General features: G+C 43.8%; 1 protein-coding gene and 1 long non-coding RNA gene across 2 annotated transcripts in view; one reads left to right on the top strand and one right to left on the bottom strand.

Annotated features, from left to right (window-relative positions):
• Nucleotides 1-19631, bottom strand: part of PAPPA (pappalysin 1) — a 248975-nt gene that overhangs the window by 64873 nt on the left and 164471 nt on the right. The window contains exons 11-13 of the mRNA XM_073021874.1: nucleotides 7744-7857; nucleotides 6640-6775; nucleotides 4019-4232 (exon numbers count right to left, since the gene is read on the bottom strand). Coding sequence (XP_072877975.1) covers nucleotides 4019-4232; nucleotides 6640-6775; nucleotides 7744-7857 — 464 coding nt within the window. The remainder of the gene's footprint in view (nucleotides 1-4018; nucleotides 4233-6639; nucleotides 6776-7743; nucleotides 7858-19631) is intronic.
• LOC140712981 (uncharacterized) overlaps nucleotides 1-19631 on the top strand; it is a 79176-nt gene that overhangs the window by 25267 nt on the left and 34278 nt on the right. The window contains exon 2 of the long non-coding RNA XR_012094868.1: nucleotides 19058-19235. This is a non-coding gene — a long non-coding RNA (uncharacterized lncRNA). The remainder of the gene's footprint in view (nucleotides 1-19057; nucleotides 19236-19631) is intronic.

Genomic DNA, 19631 nt, shown 5'->3' with positions numbered 1-19631 from the left:
ATGGAGAGGAAAGATAACTGGATTCCTGAGAACTAGATTCCAATGCTGGTTTTCCGCCTAACTTGTTGGGTGATTTTAGGTGAATCACTTCCCTTGCTTAGACCTTAGATTTCTCATCCTCAAATGAGGGCACAGAACCAGGAAATCTTTGAGAGCCCTCCCCACCTTCAGGCCTCATGATTTTATGAGAACAAAACAACAGAGATCTATAATTTCAGAGCCCTTTGAAATAAGAAAAATAGGAAAAAGTAGTCTTTGGTAATCTCAAGCATTGCCAAGGATATGGAGCAACTGGAACTCTGGTAGATCACTGATGGGGCTGTGAATTGGACAATATTTTGGAGAAGAGTCAGGCAGTATTCGGCATAGTCAAAGACATACACATGCTTAGGCACAGCAGTTCCATTTGCAGTTATATTCCCCAGATGTGATTCTCAATCAATATGCTGAGAGGCACTAATTCCTTTGCGGGTTGGGGAAGTTGAATGAGATTATGGCAGCGATCTGAGCAATCTGTGGTCTCTGGCCAAGAGCAGCTTCATTCTGTGTTCCAAATCCTACTTATGAATCCCTGTATCATTACGTAATGGGATATTCCACACATGGGGTCTCATCAAGGCACAGACTCTAGAAATACTTGGCTCCGGTCTTTGGGCACCCCCACCCCCAACCAACAAACAACAGTCTAAGTTCTCCGTGGCTGAAAGTGTTAATCTAGCCATGTGAAGAATTTGTTTCCCCCCAAAGTTGGCCTTCTAAAATTTAGCTCTCAATCAGAACTGCCTTTATCTGAATGGACAAGCATGTAGAAATGGGGAAGAGTTTGAGATAAAGGATGAAAGAGAATGTGAAAAAGAGGTGAGAGGAAGAAAGGAAGCATGAAAGGAAAGAAGAATAAATGGAGGGAGGAGGGAAGGAAGTTACTTTTCTAAATACATGGTCCATTCAATTTTATAATAAACTATTCAATTTCTGTTAAGAACCACAAGGGTGGATGAACATGATATATGTGCATGTGTGTTTGTGTGTGTGTGAGAGACAAATACTGGAGCCTCAATATCACCACTGTAGTTTTTCTCATTAAAGAAGCCTGTTAACCACCCCACACCCCACCACTGTGCTCCCCTCCCCACCTTTTCTCCTTTCCACAACTTGGTGTGGGGCTGAGATTTGACTAGAATTGCACAACTGGACCTCTCCTTTGAAAACTGATCCTGTTTTCTTGGGTCTCTGAATTTATACCAAGTACTGCAAAGAGACTGGAGACCCCTGAAGCTAGGATAGAACACATTACCCAAACTGGTTTTGCTATAGAACTCCTCCCAAGGCAGCACAGTAGGCATCACACTGCTCTCAGGAGGAGAGACAGAGAGAGAGAAAGAGAGAGAGAGAGAGAGAGAGAGAGAGAGAGAGAGAGAGAGAGAGAGAGAGAGAGAGATGGAGAGGTGGGAGAAAAGGGAGAGGAGAGAGAAGGAGAGATGCAGGGAGAAGAGGAAAGGTTGTGGGAGGGAGGACAAGAAGGGGAGGGGAGAAACAGTACTTTTCACTACCTGGGAAACAGCTGAGGGTAAAGTGGGATGTTTCTCTTACAATCGGCTGAAATTTGTGCTATAAAAAGTGACGCTACTTATTTTGGTGTTTTGAGAATGAAGGAAAACATCCCATGGCTCTTTACAGTTGCTGCTTATTTTTCTTTCTTTTCCTCCCTTGTTTGTTTGTTTTAATGCATTTGCATGTTTGCAGAGTCCTGCTTGTTTTGGTAAATGCCTCTTTAGCTCCCCATGAACAGCTGCTGTCCTTTCCCCACTGGGGCGCTCAGGAGGAGGTGCTGCTGCTCTGCAGCCTCAGCCCTCAAGACTCAGCCTGTCATAGCCTGATCCAAGCTCAGGGACAAGTCAGCCAAAGACCTCAGAGCTGCCGCTCCATCCCCTTACTCAGAATTCCTCTGAATAAATGAGCATATGGGTCCACTTGTGAAAATTCCTCTTCTCTGATACTCGTGCCTTGCTGTGGTGGGCAGAGAATGGCTTTCGGAGACAGACAAAGTAGGATTTTGCCTCTTACTGCCTGGATGGTCATGACTCACTCGCTCTGTTTCTCTGAGCCATACCTCACAGAAGAAGTGCAATAATAAAATAAGATAATGTTCCTATCTATTAGGGGCTCAACAAGTGTTTGTCTCTTCCTGTCCTCTCTCATCTTTCCTAGCTGTTGGGAATCACACACTGTTAGAACTGGAAAGAACTGCAGAGAATCCATGCAATCCACCATCATCATTTTAAAGATGGGGAAACTGAGGCCCAGTGAAGGGGAATGACTAATCCAAGGTCACATAATTAGTCAGATATAGGGCAGCACTTTGCCCTCATTCAATGTTCCTCCTACAACCAAAGAACTAACAAATACATATAGATCGATATGTTTCAGTCATTAAATATTTCCTGCTGTTTACTTAGGGCACAGACACCATTCATCGAGAATTCAAACAAGTCAGTCCTGACCTCGGTCAACTTATGGATGGTCAGGAAGGCTGGTTAAAAATGGGAAAGTGTTGTGGAAAAGGTCTAATGGATTTCCATTGACATGGTTTCCCCAGGCTCTGAGAATTAGCTTATTTTTATAGGGTCTGGAAAACAAGGGATAAAAACATCCTCTTAGAGTGAAATAAGACAATGAGTTATATTTAAGAAGCTCTTGCTTCTGAAAGATTGCGACAGACTTTGCACAACAGAAGCTAGAGACAGTGGGTGCTAAACAATGTGGATTTTGCAACCACCTTTTGTGTCCTCTGTGGTAACAGGGGCGTGGGAAAGGCTGGTTGTCCCCCTCTTCTCTTTTCTTTTCTTACCCCCCAGGTATACAGGGCAAGGCTGAATCAACTTTCAGAAAGCCTCACTCTTGCGGAGCCGACAAAAATCATAACTCTCTCTTCTTCTGGATCTCATGAAACAAATCTGAGAGACGCTGTGCAGCTCTGCACAAGTTGTCCCCTTTCTGGGTCCTGTGATTCTACATGGTAACACAGAAGTTTGGACATGTCAGATGCATGAGATAATCTCTGAAGCTTTTTCCAGCTCCAACTTTAAGAACCTTACACAAAATTCTGTGCACAGAAGCAGCACCATCATCATCAAAAGGTGGTTATAAATATTCTTTTTAAAATCGTTATGTTTACATAGTGCCTAACAGTTTGCAGGAGCACTTTTATCTGTAGTGCAACATTTAACCCTCACAACCACCCTGTGGAGTAGATTTCATCTGCTTATTCCAAAATAGAAAACTATGACCCAGAAAACTGAAGTGGCTTGCCCAAGAACACACATTCAAGAAGTGGCAATGTGGAGGTTCAAACCCAAGTAAGAGTATTCCCAAAACTTGTATTCTTTTCAGGAAAGTCCACTCCCTTATAGCTCCAAACTAGGTACATTAATAGATGCTAGCTCAAAAGCACTGAGGGAGTGATGTCATGCAGTTGAAAGACAGGCTCTTAGACCACTCGTGACATCATAGGAGCTAGGCTTGTGGAAGACAGATTTCACCTATCCCTGAAACACACGGTGAACTAGGATGATGCAAATACCAGTCTCACTCTATCCCCCTTGGTTAGGAAGGTTAAGCCTCCTGCCTGTGCCACCTAGGAAGCAGAATATCCCAGTATTTCAGAGATAAAAGAGAGCTAATCCTCTTTTTGTTCAGATGAGGACCTTGAGGCTCAGAGAAGGAAACTGATGTTTCCAGGGTCACCCTGCAAGTTATTGTCAATTCTGCCGCTGCAAGCCAGGTGAAGGAGGTTCTTTTTTCACCACACAACCCTGCTTCCCTCAATTGTCCTAGGAATTCAGAGACTCATGGGCCTCTCAAGCCCAAAGGCAGAGCCGGCCAGAGGCCAGAGGATGGATGGAGAAGGGAGAAATGCACAGACTTTTTACAGCCACACCAATGGCTACCCAGCTTCAAAATCACACTGTCTCCACTCGGCTACAAGTGGCCCAGGGCGAGTCTGCTGCGCGTCCCTTACCTCTGCTCGGCAGGGCTGTAGGTCTCCCCTCTCTGGCAGCTGCTCAGGGTGACAGGGTCAAAGTTGTCGAAGGAGCGGAGGGCCACCCCCGAGATGGCGACCAGGGGCGAACTGAAGCTCACACGTACCGCCTGGCTGTGGTAGAAGGGCTGGCTGAGGTCATGGACCACAGGGATAATCAGGGGATTGTTCCTGCAGCTCAGGACATGGAGGCCTGTCAGGGGAGACAGAGGGGCCGAGGGGCCAGGCTCATTACTCAAGGCCAGTCACGCCCTCCCCAACGGGCCCTTCCCGAAGCCCCCAGACCCTTTCATGTCACTGCACAAAAGCACCATTGGGCGGCCGGTGAGGATTTTGAGTCTGATTGAAAGTTTCTTTGTCTGCCTTTTTTTCCTTGGTTCCAAATCTTTCCAATCCCCCTGCCTCCCTGCCCCCTAAGCTTCCCCTTTACCTACTGCCCAAAGTCCCTCTCCCTCCCCCAAATGGCCACCCCTCAGCCAAGCATCCCAGGCCCTCACCTCCCTCCCACATTGCTGTAGGGCTTGTTGGTCTGAGTTGCTGGGTTTCAGGCTGCCTGCCTGGTCAGTTGGAAAAGTGATGGAAATAATTCATAGCAACAGGCGCTTCCCAGGGTAAAAAGCCCACTCTCATAAGTAATCTGTGAACCTGGGAGCAGCCCTGAGAGGAAAGGACCTCTTGCTTAGTCTGCAGAAGAGGTTGAGAATCGTGGGCAGGGGTGGTTTTCCAGAGGAACACAGCCCAGGCATGGCTAAAACTCTAAGGAGAATCCAAGCTTGCCTCACTTAAGAGTCCTCAGTTTTGTTTCGTATTTTTTTAATGCAGGCAGCAGGTTCCCATTCTCCAAGAAGGAAGGGAGAGGGCCAGGGAGAAAAGATACACAAGGGACAGAAGAAAAGGAAGGCTGTGGCAAGATATAGTTGGCAAAACGGAAGCTGGCTTTGGTGTTGGGCGGATCTGAGTTTAAATGATGGTGTAGCCCCTTCCTAATAATGGGACTCCAGAAAGCCTCTAAAACTCAGTTTTCACATCCAAAAAATGGTATAATCCTAACCATGTCCTGGCAGGCTTGCTATGTAAGGAGAAGTCTCTCGTGTGGAAGCCTGAAGCAGGTGCCCTTCTCAGTTCCAGAGGTGAAGCTGGCTCTGAGAATCCTGGGATGCCGTGGACTGAGGAAGATGGTGATGGTGGGGGTGGAGGGGAAAATCAGAAAGGCCTCAGGCATCAGTAGCAGGATCCAAAGAGCTTCTGTGGAACCAGACTTTTCCCCACTCTGCTGAAAAACCTCTCCTCAGAGCCCTGGGCTATGCAACAACAACTACGAAAATATTTGTTTCTCACTTAGGGAAATTTCCCAGGAATCCTGCTAAGTCCAGAGGGGTTTTCTTTCTCTTCCTTATTCATAGGTTCCCCTTGTCTTTAAAAGTAACTAAATAAATAAGCATAAAAACAAAACAAGAAAACCTTCCCTGATCCCTTGGCTTTTATCTGACCCTGAAATGACCCCTTCCTGCTTGTTTCATACAGGTCTGTGAAAGGCATTCTCTACAGAATGGTCTGGGCACAGCTTTGAAGTCCAGGCTTCAGTACTGGCCAAGAATTCCAAATGCTTGGAGTAGCCAGGCTGCCCAGAGCTCTCCAGGGTAGACTGGAAGTGTAAAGGTGTCATAGGAAACTCGTAGCGACAATAGGAATTTCTTAGGTTCTGATCTTGTGCTAGGCATGGTTACAGCAGTGTCAAATAATAGCGCACTCGGACTCTAAGGTGGATATCATTGTCTTTGCTGTGTATATGAAGCAAGTGAGCCTCTAAGTAACGTGCTTTGAGGGCAGGAAGATTGCTCACCTTCTCAAGGTGAGTGAGTGGTGGGGACAGGATCCAAACCTCAGCTGTCAGCTCTGGATTCAGGCTGTCTTCTCTGAACCTCAGTACATGTGGGTATGCAAAGGGGTGGTACAAGTGGCAAGTCCAGCCCTTGTCCTCCCCCTTGGCCCTGCACTTAGGCAGGCCCTCCCCTTAGGCAGGCCCTCCCATGGTAGAACCTGACTCCTCAACTGCCTCCCTACTCCTACAATATTCCTATTCCTATTCCCATTGGAAACTTCTCCAGAGGTTGTATTGGTGATACAGTCCCCACTTGGGGTGGAGGGTCATGAACACTCCTGGTTATAGGGTAAAAGGCAATAGGCTATGACACTGAAAATCTAACTAGTAATTCCTGACCTGCCATGTGACTTGGGGTCTCTCAGTGCCTCTCTTTGGGTCTCAGGTGGTGATATGTACAATGGGGAAATGGCTCTTACTCAGTCTCCCTCCTTCTTGGGGTCTTTGGGGAATAATATGGGATATCTGAGGTTAAAGGGGGCTGGCAGAAGGGAGTGCTTGGTCATTGACTCCTTATCCCTGTATCTGCCAGCTCTAGATTTCTCTGGATACATCACCACATCTTGATTTGAGGGCAACCAGAATGCCAAATAGAAAATAAGCAAGAAAGGGGAGAAAGGAAGGAAGAGCTCATTCTAAGCTGATCCTCACAACTAGTCATGGTGCAGAGGTGGAAGCAGGTACCAAGAGCAAGCCAAGCCCAGGAGAGCATGCTTACCTAGATCGTGGCTCTGATCTTTGGTATCAAGCAGCTGCACACTGATGGTCTCCTGTTTTTGGTCCCCATAATATGTCCCATCTGTCACCAGGTGGACAATGACAGCTGCAGCAACCATTGGCTGAGAAAAGTACGCCTGAAATTGCAAAGAAATAGGAGGGTCACATGTGCACTCAGTCATGTGGTGGGGAGGCAGCCACATTGGGGTGCATTTGAGGAGAAACTTCCTTTTTAAGAACTGGGCTACTACTCATCAGGGGTCCAAGGTGGGAAGGGGGACAATGAAACGTAACAGTGAAGAGCACAGGCTCTGAGATCAGAAACCCAATTTCAATATTTGCTCTGCTCCTACTTAGCTGTGTGACAGTGAGTGAATGGGTGGGCCACTCTGGGTCTAAGTTCCATCATTTCTAAATGGTGGATTAAAAAAAACCCAACAGGTACATCATAGACTTGTTGTGAGGTTCTACTAAGATAATGAGATAATGAGAGTAAAGTGTGTAGCAAAGGTCCCAGTCCACACCAAAATCCACAAAACAACAGTAAATACTATTATCTTTCACTTCTCCATGTCAACCTCTGCACTCGGCTTTGAGGAGAGAAAGCTAAAGAAGATATGGCCCTTGCATTTTTGGGAATTCAAAGTAGGTCAGTGACACACAGCCAAAATGCAATAATATCCACAATCCTTAGCCAGAAAGAAAGACCAGACAGCTCTGTAATACCAGTGACAAATGCCTTCCTACAAGTGACCAAACATGTGCAGGACAAGAAGAGAGATAATGGTCACTTCTTTCTCTGGTGATCAGTAAAAGGTTCAAGGAGGAGAAGATAATTTTAAAAGATTTTGAACAACGAATAGGAGGTTCCAGGCGGACAAGATGTATCCCAAACTCTTTGCTAAAACAAGAGCTCAGTGGGGGCATTCCATGAGCAATTAGGATTCCATTTCAGGAAGCATCACACTGCTAAGTGTTTTGTTCCCTGTTCTTACAATTAACACCCTCAGCAGGTAGACAACCCGTCTTCAGAAAGGGTCATGGGAGTCAGTGTTTTCTGTGGCTCGCTGCTGGAGATTCCAGAGCTCTCAGAGCTTCGGCTTACCCGGAGCCAAAAAGTGGTTTGAGCCAGCTGGGAATATGGGTAGCTGATGGTGCAAGGGTACCAGGCGTGCTGGGAAATGCCTTCACTGAGATCTATCACCTTGGTTCGACACACCTGGAAAAACATAAAAAAAAAAAAATCATGTTTTAGAGAGTGTCAGAAGTTCAACTAAATTCAATTTTACAAACCTTTACTGTTCACCTATTTTGCTCTTGGCACCACAGGAAAAAACAAGGATGAAAAGACCAGAATCTGGTCCAGGAGCTCACATTCTAATGCAGAAGAGGTAATCCTCAGCACTTTTAAGGATATAATAGATAATGTGTTTTGATGGTAGAGATGACAGAGATATTCTCACAGAGACAAATCCAGAGGAGATGATATTTGAGTTGGGCCTGGAAGAGTAGGGCAGTGATAAGAGGAAGGGCATTGCAGGCAGAGGGAACAGAAGCAAGGCTCAGAGGAAAGCAGAAACCCAGAATGCTTAGGTTGTGATAAAATGCCTGTTACTACTGAGGCTGAGGGACAGTGGCAGAAAAGGTGGGTTGAATAATTAGATCTCATAGAATCTTGAATGTCAAGCAGATGATTTTAGAAGAAATCTGTAAATTGTGCTCCAAGTGATATTACAACAGAGAAAAGACTGTGAAAACATTAGCATTTGCTTCTCCAACAACAAAGAAAATCAGTTCCATCACTTTATACACACACACACACACCCCTACACACACACACACACACACACACACACAAATTCATCCTCAATGATAGATAATACCAAACAGTATTAAAAGAAATAGGAAACATTTATAGACAAGCAGGATTCTTCAAACTTAGGAGTTTCTTGCATATTCAAATATCACTTTGTTTACTGATTCATTCATTTATTCGAATGATATTTATTGAGTAACTATTGCTTGTCAAACACTCTGGGACAAAATGATAAAAAAAGACAGATGCTGAAGAACTTAGAGCAGGCAATGTGTGTGGATATTAGTCAAGTAATTACAAATACATATATAAATATAAACAGAAAACAGTGTAATGAGGGAAAGAGGATAGGAACAGCTGAGCTGTCCTTGACATTGGTGAGGCCTTTGGTAGAAGGTCATCCCTAACTGACACTTCTCCTCTGGTCTCTAATGTGGCTCCTCTCTCAAAACTTCCCTGTGAATTTGGTCCTGTCATTTCATGTCTTCTCAGTGCATTCTACTCATCTGAAAAGTACGGCTGACCTGGAGAGCCCTGAAGATCTCATATGCTATTGAAAAAAAGTGATATATCCTCAACAAGATCAAACAAACATAAACACCTAAAACAAGCAAAAACAAAAATAAAATGGAAAAGTATACACAAGGATTAAGAATATCCATTTCTACAATAAATATAGTAGGAAAAGATTGGAAATAGTTTATATGTTCTCCTGTTGGTGGAGAAATGTATAAAATATGAAATATTCACATGACAGAACTCTATTATGACAAAGGAACAGTAAGAGAAATAAACTAGATTCATATACAAGGATGATATAAAAATATTTTAATGCTTGGCTCAGTATGGTCTCTAGTCAAATGAAAAGGAAGCCCTAATGGTAAGCTCACAGCCATCAACATGGAGAGATCGCAAAACGTAACATTGAGTGGAAAAAAAGAAACAAGGTGCAAATGGATAAGTACATCATGACGTCATTTATAAAAATAACACAAAGCAAAACTATATATTGCCCAGCGATTCATGTGAATTAAAAATAGAGTAGAGAAGTATACATCAAATTCAGGGTGGTAGTTGTTTCTATGTATCAAGGAAGGGAATGACATTGGGAGTCAGGAAATAAAGGGCCCTCAATCTTATTTGTGGTGTGTTATTTTTCTTACAGAAAGAGACATGAAGCAAATATGAAAAAATTTGCACAGTTGTCAACTTCAGGTGGCCCATAAACCTGTTATACATAGGTGGTTTTGGTTTACATCATCCTATGTAATTTTATAAATTAAAAAAAAACCCAAACTGTTAGCTTAGAAAGCCATTGAAAATAGATATAAAACCATCAACATCAGTTTTCCTAACAATGTGTTCAGTACAGTGGGCTCCAATGACCTGGACCAGGTCTGAATTTTCTACGACAGCCCATCCTTCTTACTCTTGGCACCATCTTGCTGAGAATCCCATCTATATTCTATGCTATGTGCCATGCTGGGAATCCCATCTATAAATCTGTGCAAACTCAAATGTCTCTCTTTCCATTACTTCTTGCAATGGTTCCGGCTTCAAGGAGGTCTTGGAAAATGCCAAGTCTCAATTATCTTTGTAATAAGTAGACACTAATCGAAGCACATGGTTGCATCATAATCTGCAGTTGCAAGCATTAGTACTTTTATTTTTAAATAAACCTTTTGTTGAAGTAATTTCATATTTATAGTAAAGCTGCAAGTATAATACAGATAATACAGATAACCAAAATGTGGTATGCAATTGTGAACAAGTTGTCTTATCTTTTGGCCCTTAGTTTACCTTGTACATCTGAATGCTGGGTTATACAACAGATTTTCATGTGTCTTCCATGGATTCCTTGGATTCCATGAAGAAGTTGGCCAGGGGATCATGATGTAGAGAAGATCTACTTAGTTTCCACTCTACTATTTCAAACAGAGCATCTCCACTCACCTGTTTTAGATACCAAGCTGCCTTATAATATTTCATTTAAGAAAAGAGTTTCATTGCTTTAAATACATCAAAAAGTATTGAAATGTGTTAGCTGCCAAAGTTTCCCTCACCCCGGCCCTAGAAATTGATGGGTTCTGAGAGCACAATATTAATTCTCTGAATATCACTGGTAACTTCTTGAGAAGAAACATGCTATGAATCAACTACCCCATTGCCTAGGAATTAGGTGATGGCTTCAGTTATTCAGATCTCTAGAAGCCTCACACTGAGGAGGCTAAGGGTAGAACACAGCCATTTAAATGGGCTGGAAGACATTTTTAAGTTTATTTATTTTTCTCAAAAACAACTGGGATCAGGTTTAGGCAGATCTGCCAGTGGATTGTGTTACACTTTACAACAGTGCAAGACTTTGCATAAACTATCTATGGAATTTGAAATCCAGGCCAGCAATTCGACATGTATCATTTCGGAATTCTTTCCCCTTGTGTTCTTAGCTGTCTGTCTCCCAGCAGAGCTTGGTGAAGCACATCTCTGAAGGCTGGATTGGGGGTGGGTCTTATCTCTGCATCTGAAACATTCATGGCTACAGGAGTCTTTGACATGAACAAAGCCTTCTTATTGCTTAAATACTATTTCCTCTTGTGAGCTCTATTAGCACTAGACAGGGTTTTAGAGGAATATACTGGTGTTATTTTATTCTTCTGCTTTCCTATTTTGTTTTGTGTTTGTTTCAAGTTGGCTGCAATCCTGACCAAGGACAGTCAAAGCAGATCAGAGAAGAATGAACAAATCCAGCTGAAATTTTGCCCAAAGCCCTAGTTGATCTGCAAAATCATCTATGTTCCTGGGGAAGTGGAGGGAGGCTGGAGAGGAAGAGAGAGGCAAACCCTTACAAGCCTCCTGCTTTCATAGACGTTGAGTGAATTTGCTCATTCAGCAGCTATTTACTGAGGGCATATGGCATGCCAGGCTTCAGATAACTGCAAACAAAAGAGCCTTGCCATGACACAGAGTTGGTCACTAAGGACACAAGTGTGATCTTCAAGGTGACTGATTTTATGGGGATGCTCTGTTTTCACCCACCCATGTTTTTTTGTTTTTTCGGGCTTTTTTCACTTTCCAAAAAGGCAAATCCAACTCCATAAAGCATTGCTGAACAATGTTGACTTTACTGAATGTTTTGGGAGGAGACATGCAGGAGAGTTACATCACACATTCTAGGGGCCTCTTTAGCTCTCCCTACCATCACCCCTAAGCTCCTCTTCACTTATCATCTCCCTTCCTCCAGTTTCTTCAGTGACACTGGCTCCAGTGACATTCCCAATCTTTCTCAACCTTTTCCCCCTTCCCAATCTGCACATTTCTTATACCGCATGCAGAGCCATACTCCATCCTTCCAGTGATGCTGAGGTTCTTCCTAGCCTTCCAGCCCTAGAGATGTCAGGAAGTAACACAGTAACCCTTTTTCCCCTCTCTGCCATGTTGGTGTGAACGAGACCTGCTCCCTCCTTTCACATTGTTCCCTGTCTCGTGGAACACATCAAGACTGCTCTAGAAACACTGGCAACCTCTAGGCTTTCGGTTTTAGGGAAATGGAAAAGGAGATAAGGAGAGATTCTATGGAGCTGAAACCTGTTTTTCTGTCCTGCCCAGTCCCGTGTTTATTGCAGTATTATTCATGATAGTCAAGATGTGGTAACAACCTACATGTCCATCAACGGAAGAATGGATAAAGAATATGTGATATATACATACAATGGAATATTACTTGATCTTAAAAAAGGAAAGTCTGCAATCTGCAATAAGAGGAATGAATTTTGAGGACGTTATGCTAAGTTAAATAAGCCAGACGTGGAAAACAAATACTGCATTAGCTCACTTAATATGAAGTGTCTAAAATACTCATTCATAGAACCAAAGATGAAATGAATGGTGGTTGCTAGGGGATGGGGAAGGAAAAAGTGATCAGTGACTAATAGGCATAAGGTTTCAGTTAAGCAAGATGAATAATTTCTAGGACTCTGCTGTAAAACATTGTTCCTATAGTGAACAATACTGTACCATACACTTAAAAATTTGTTAAGAGGGTAGATCTCATGGTGTGCTCTTCCCATAATAAAAAATAAATATTACTTTGAATGACTCTTCCCATAATAAAAAATAAATAATTATTACTTTGAATGACTAAAATGTTGACATTCAATGTTGATCCACTGGCCTGAAAGTATTTGACTCTTTGAACCCCTGGTACAGCTTTAATGGTGTCTACACTGGCAGAAAACCTGCTTGCTTCTTTTCTCATCCTGGGCAATCTAGCAGGTCCCTCCAAGCAGCTTCCCCAGCCCTTATTCTAAGAAAATAGTTGGTCCCTGGGGTGGCTTCAGGTCACAGCTTTGTTGTCCTGGGACAACAATAAATAATTACATTTATTATTGTATAAATACATTAAATATTTTATTACATAAAATAAGTGAAGGGAAAAATAAATTGATATAGCAGTGCTAGGCAAAGAGCAGATGTGGTTGGGCTGACAAGCACCCTCACTTAGGTCCTCTCAGGTTGGAGGAGGGATGACATAGCCTCTTGATTACTTCATGGACATACAGCTCATTTCCATTATAGAAAGCCTATGTACCATTGGACAGTCCTCTCCAACAGTCAGAGAGAGAGAGACTCCTGGCTCCACTTTCTCCTACTGTTTCTTCTAAGTAGCAACGCCTATAATCTTTCTTATTTTAAAGTTAGATGGGACTAGAATAGGTTATCTGCTGAGACCATTCCCCTTTGCAGTGGTCAAGGGAGGGGAGGTATCTTGCACAGTAATGTATAGCCAATATGGAGCAACATATTTATGAAAAAGCAAAATTTTCTGTCTCCCAGAAATAGTGCACTTTTCTCACTTATGTTCTGTACCTTATTGATCCTATTTTTGCCATGTAGAAACATCTCCAGTGACATTTATGCCTCTTCCCCCAAGAAATCATGGCAGAAATGACAGACAGCAATTCTAGTGCTCAACACCATTCTTTTCTCCAAGATACCCAGCCCTGTGTCTTTTATGGAAGCTGGGCAGATGACTGCTTCTTACCCTCATCCTAGCACCTGGAGGAACTGAAAGGCTAGTGACCCCTTTTCCACTTGGCCTTGAGGGAGGGCCACTCATTTTAGCAGAATCCCTTCGACTCTCCATTATCTGCAGAGATAATCTGTGTTTCCTTCAAATACCATCCATGGACAGTAGAAGACCTGGCTTAATTCCAGCTCTGTCACAAATTAACTGGACATTTCTCTCACTCTCCAATTCCCCCTCTGCAATTGTACTGAATGGTTGCACTCAATGACCTTTAAGGGCCCCAGGAGCTTAAGGACACCCACAGTCATAACATCCACCAAGGGTTTCATAGTCACAATATCGTTTAACCCTGATAGTCTGGGAGATTAGAGCCACTGCATTTTTCTCTGTTGAGAAAATGAGGCTCAGAGGCTTTGAAAAACCCTTTCAAGGTCCTATATCCAGTTGTATATCACAACTAGGAGTTGACTGATCTCTAGAATTCCATGTTCTGTATACTTAATTACAAAGCAACACAATTGCTACTCGGACTCGACCGAAACCTCCGCTTCCTCTGGTGGAGAAAGGGCACCAAAGACCAGTCTTTTTGCTTCTGGTCCCACCACATTCATTCATAAAAATGCTCCCCATAATTAACTTTCCAAAGGGGAAAAACTAACCATACCACCCTGCTACTTATCCACCCACCATGCTGCCCACGATCCACAGGATGGAACCTTCCCTTGACACAGCTTACAAAGGCTTTCAGGAGCTGGTTTCAGCAGCTTCCAATTTCACTGCTCTCTGTGCTCCCTTCCCTGGCATCTATACAGTGATGTCTCCTTCAAGCTGGACAACTCTTTCTCCCACATGTTGTAGACTCCCCCTCCATGATGCTGGAGCCCAGAACCCCCACCCCGACCACTGCTGCACTGCCCATTTTGTGAAATACTACACGCATTTCAAAGCCACTCTCAAATATCATCCCTCCTCTGAAAGCCTTTACTCACTCCCCAGGCAGAATTAATTGCTCTTTTTTATGTGTCCATATAGTTCCTTATTTATACCTCAGTTACAGCACCTGTCAAGTTAGATTATAGTTGTTTAGTGTCCAGTCTCATCTCTTTAAACTCTGAAGACTTCCAAGGTGAGAAGCATGTTTTATTTATCCTCAAATAAATCCCAGCAGATTTCCCAGCACACAGGAAATAATAGGGACCCAGCAGGCAACAGCAGCAGTAGCAGCAGCAACAACATGTATCAGGTGCCTATTCTATGCTGGGCACTGTTTTAAGGACTTCATGTGTACTAAATCATGCAGTGTTCACAAGGACTCTGTGAGGTAGATATTAGAATGATTCTCATTTTACAGATAACAAAATTGAGGCCCAGTAATTTGCCTAGGGTCACACAACTAATTAGCGGTAGAACCAAAATTGAAATCCATGCACAAATTTAGCCCACATTCTTAACCACGGATGTTAACTTCAAGAGAGCCTGCCTACATACCTCTCAGGGCTGTGATAAGATTTTTAAACAAGAGAATGGATATATCTGTGCTAGTGGGGTCTTAATCTCAGCCACATGGAAGATGGAATTGGGACTTCTTGTCTTCCCCTGGGGCTCCTGAAATAGAAGCTGCTTCAACAGACCAAAACAGGCCTTTTCAGGTCTGCCCTGGAGTGGAGTGATACGGCAGAAAGAACCTGCAACTGCCAGGCAAGGGACCTGCCTCCTAGAACTGACTCAATTGCTCACTTTTTCTGACCTTCTCTCTTCCTATTTATGGAAAGACAAAGTAAGATGAATTCATCTCCAGAGGGCTTTTCAGTCCTGACATTCTGCTGGCTTTTGATTCACAGCTTCTCTGGTGAATGCTGCAGAAAAGAATGTTGACTCTAAGTGTAAAACAAGCAAAGAAACAAACAAACAAACAACAACAGCAACAACAACAAAACCACACCGTGCAGCAGGTGAACATCCTGTTGACTTCTGAGACTTACGGGTCCCTTTCTCTGAAGCTGAAGGCTAATTTCCAAGACACCTTTTTAGACAAAGACAATCAGAACAGTAACATAAAAGTTTACTGCAGCCTTTCCAGCAATGCGTTTTTTTTCTCTCTCTCTCTCTTTTCGTGTCTGCAATTGCATGTTGCAAAATAGCTGAGGAAATCCTTCATCCAGAGCTTTGGGATCATTGGATGTCTGAGCTGGGAGGGTCCTCGGAAATTCTTACTCCAATTCTGACATTTGATGGATGGAGAAACATAGCCCGGTGAAGGGAGAAGAGACTGACTTAAACATATACAGTAAGCTCTTCTGTGATGGGCCAGGATGTCTGGTGGTGACTTCCAGGTCTGCAGAAACAGAGGACTCTGTGGCTCCAGGACCCAGGGACTCTTGTCCACTCAGTGCACTGCCAGCCGCTACATCCAGCACCCGCCTTCAAATCCCCCTCCTTTGCAGAAGACTGCTTTCAATTAGAGGAGTTAACGATGTCTTGCTTTCAAAGGGTTTTTTAAAATCCAGTTTATCTTCCACCCACACACGATGTACACAAAGGCAGGGAGACGAGGGAGAAGAGGGGGAGCGGGGGCTCTGGTATTTTCCCACACAGGGGACATGCCATGAGGTTTCCATTGAATTTCGATTTTACAGATTTACATGCCCTTTTGTCAATCATGGGAGGGAGGAAGTGCTCATCAAGCCTCTAGCCCAACCTCTCCAATTTCCTTTTTCCACCCAAAGGGACCTGCGAATGAGCCTTATAGAAGAAAATAGAAAAAGGAATGGGGAGGAGGAGTGCGGGGATGGATACTGACAATAACAATATGCATAAATGCACGAGTGTGCAACACACAGACACACAGACACACACACACACACACACACACACACACACACACACACGGCCAGGCAGTGTTTCTCAATATTTCTCCTTAGGCCACATTTTAACCTCAGGCTTGCAGTTCCAATGCAGGGTTATTTCTCAAGAATTGCAAGGGTGCAAGAAGGACAGAAGTTGATTTCCTGATATAAACCCCCAAGATCCTTAAGGGTCCTGAGGACTACAGAAGGGAAAGCCTGCTGAGAGACAGCCTATAAGACTACAGCTGTAAAGGGTCTCAGGGAACCTGGACACAGAATGGTCCAGGTGAAATAAAACCTCCTCCATAAACTAGGCTTTGCTCTTTTTATCAGATGGTGTTCCCCCTCCTCAGTGTTCTCCTGGGAGAGTGGGCGAGGGCACCAGCTCTTTTTTTTTTTTTTTTTTTTTTTTTTTTTTTTGAGACGAAGTCTTCCTCTTGTCCCCCAGGCTGGAATGCAATGGCATGATCTCAGCTCACTGCAACCTCCGCCTCCCAGGTTTAAGCGATTCTCCTACCTCGGCCCCCCGAGTAGCTGGGATTACAGGTTCCTGCCACCATACCCAGCTACTTTTTGTGTTTTTAGTAAAGATGGGGTTTTTACCCTGTTGGCCAGACCTCAGGTATTCCACCCGCCTCAGCCTCCCAAAGTGCTGGGATTACAGGTGTGAGCCACCACACCTGGCCGGCACCAGCTCTTAAAGATGGTCTGCCCAAAATGGGTGCTGCCTGTGTATTATCTCATTTTACCCTCCTAATAATCTTGTGAAATAAGCATCTTTATCCCCAGTTGAGATAAAAGGACTCTGAGATTTGGGTGGGCATTTATCAGCTTGTCAAGACTTAGCAGTCAAACTCATGCTCATCTGACTCAAAGTCTGTTCTCTACCTACTCCATGGCTTGACCTCCCAATAACTCTTGGTCCACACCCTTGGTGTAATATACTTGCATTGCGGTTCCTTGTATGTCCATCTGAATCTCCACATATGAGCTTCAAAGACAGTGCCTATGCCTGATTTCTCTTTCCTTTTCATCAGTGTTTAATGCAGGTTACTGGGCAGGGCTCACTGAATGTCCCCTATGTTAAACTAATATGGGTTTTTCAAGGCTTTATAGGCAGTTCACTGTTGATGCATTAGATCTAGAAATCCAAGTCTATAGGGCCTAGACCAATGTTTAGAGATAATAATAACCATGTAGTGCTGGAAAGGGACCAGGAGAACCAGGACTCATTCCCATGTGACATCAGTGCTATCATTCTCTCATCCATTGCACAAGACAGGCACCAGTAATTACATAGTGCATCCCTGAAGGTAGGCCTCTAAATCCATCTCAACAAAACACCATGGGGAGTCATTGTCAATTGCTCAGAACTGGCCTAGAAGATGAACCCTATTTGCAATTCTTGAACTTGGTCAAGTTCAAGAAGAATGAGCTTTTTACCATTTCTATCTTCAGTATTAAGAGTAGAGGAAGGTCCAGCTTAGATACTAAGCAAATATTTGTTGAATAAAACAACAATAACGCTTTACATGTCTCATCTCAGTTAATGCATATAATGAATAAACACAATTCAAATCTTCCAGCTTCAGGTTCAGGGCCTCTCCCACTACCTGCAGAGCACTATAGACCTCTCCTACCTGGGATCTTCTCTTCATTCCTACTCCTGTCCCTGCTTCCCTCTTATGCCTCTAATTCCAAACTGACCCACTGAACACAGAAAACTTTAAGGGAAACCAAGGGTTAACAGATACACAACACAACACACAGGCGCACACACACACACACACACACATACACCTCCTTTTTACACACTTAATAGCAATGGCAGCAAAAAGAGAGGAGGAAGCCAGGCTTTCTTTTACCAACCATTAGAAACAATTATCACTTTCCCCAGGCCTCCAGAGCAGCTTTCCCCTTTGATGCCTGCCTTAAAGAGATAGAGGGGAAAGGGAGGGGTGGTTTGCCTTTCTTTCAATATGAGGATTTATTATTTGGCATAGACAGACAATCAAGGAAAGAAGAATTTCCTGTGTGCAGGGCCAGAGTGTGAAACAGAGAGATGGCTTCTTCCCTCCCAGAGTTCTAGAAATAGCAGCAGATCTCAGGGCCTCCACCCAGGAGACACTTTCTGATAAGATAACTTGGCATTGGATGCCCTCCAGCCTTGGGCTCAGCTCTGGGCTGATTAGCACCTTGTTGCTCCAGGGATCTGTCCCTAACACATTAGGCATTTCACACTCCTTAGGGGTCTTATACCCTTCAGGCCGGCACCTCCCCACAAGTCTGAAATCCTGGGATTTAGGGTGCAAACCCCTGGCCAGGCCAAATGATCATGGAGGAAAAGCCAGGCTTTCAATGGAAAGGGAATATAGAAATCATATAAGGCATCATTGCCCTACAGCATACTAACATTTTTACAGGTAGGGAAACTAAGTTTCTTAGAAATGATATGGTTCAGAATCATAGAATCGATTCTTAGAGACTACTCATTAAATCGCTCAATTTCATACACACAGGTTCAGGATTTCTGGGGGACAGCAGATAGATGTCTCAACCTTCTTCTAAGGGAAAAGCTTATGTTAGAGGCCTAAGACAGCATTCATGAAAGTGGTAAAGCTAACATGTTTTCTTTGCCATCATTTACTGTCCAGCACCTATGTTCCAAACATAGAATCCCCACATTCCCGGGAAGCCAGTGTTACTATCCTCCTCCTTGTTTGTCCTACAGATAAACAGCCTGGGCTCAGAGGTAATAAAGAAGGCACCAAGGCCACACCTGTCAGGAGTGGATGTTGAAGTCTGTGTTACTTCAAGTCTATCTCCTATTCCCAGTCCATTCTACAGATGAGAAAACAGAAACCTACACGGTGTACATGCTGATCTTAATGAGAATGGTGACAATAACGGTGAGGATGATAAATATCCAAATGCTTTCACCTCCATGGACACCATCCTTATGGTGTCATTGTGACGGGGAGATGCATCGCCCACCCCACCCCCTTTTTTCAAATGGAGAAAGAAAATTCACAATAGCAGTGGAAGTACTGATTAAAATAATGACACTAGTCACTCATTTATATTGCATGAAATGTTAGTTCTCACACCTCTACCCCGTGGGGTTGGCATCAGCTCTCTGTTCTGCAGACAGTACAGCCAGGCATCGGGCCGAGTCTCTTCCTGGATGCCCGTTTTGAGGAGGAGATGGGCAGGGGGCTCGAGCTCCTCCAGCTAGTAAATCCTCTAACAAGGGAGAGTGATTAGTGTCGGATGTGGCGGTCGCCTTTTGTGCTGCTGACAACTGC

The sequence above is a fragment of the Chlorocebus sabaeus genome, chromosome 12 (genome assembly GCF_047675955.1).
Source record: "Chlorocebus sabaeus isolate Y175 chromosome 12, mChlSab1.0.hap1, whole genome shotgun sequence".
NCBI classification, from domain to species: Eukaryota; Metazoa; Chordata; class Mammalia; order Primates; family Cercopithecidae; genus Chlorocebus; species Chlorocebus sabaeus.
Note: the sequence above shows the minus strand (reverse complement) of the source record. Positions and strands in the feature narration are given on the sequence as shown.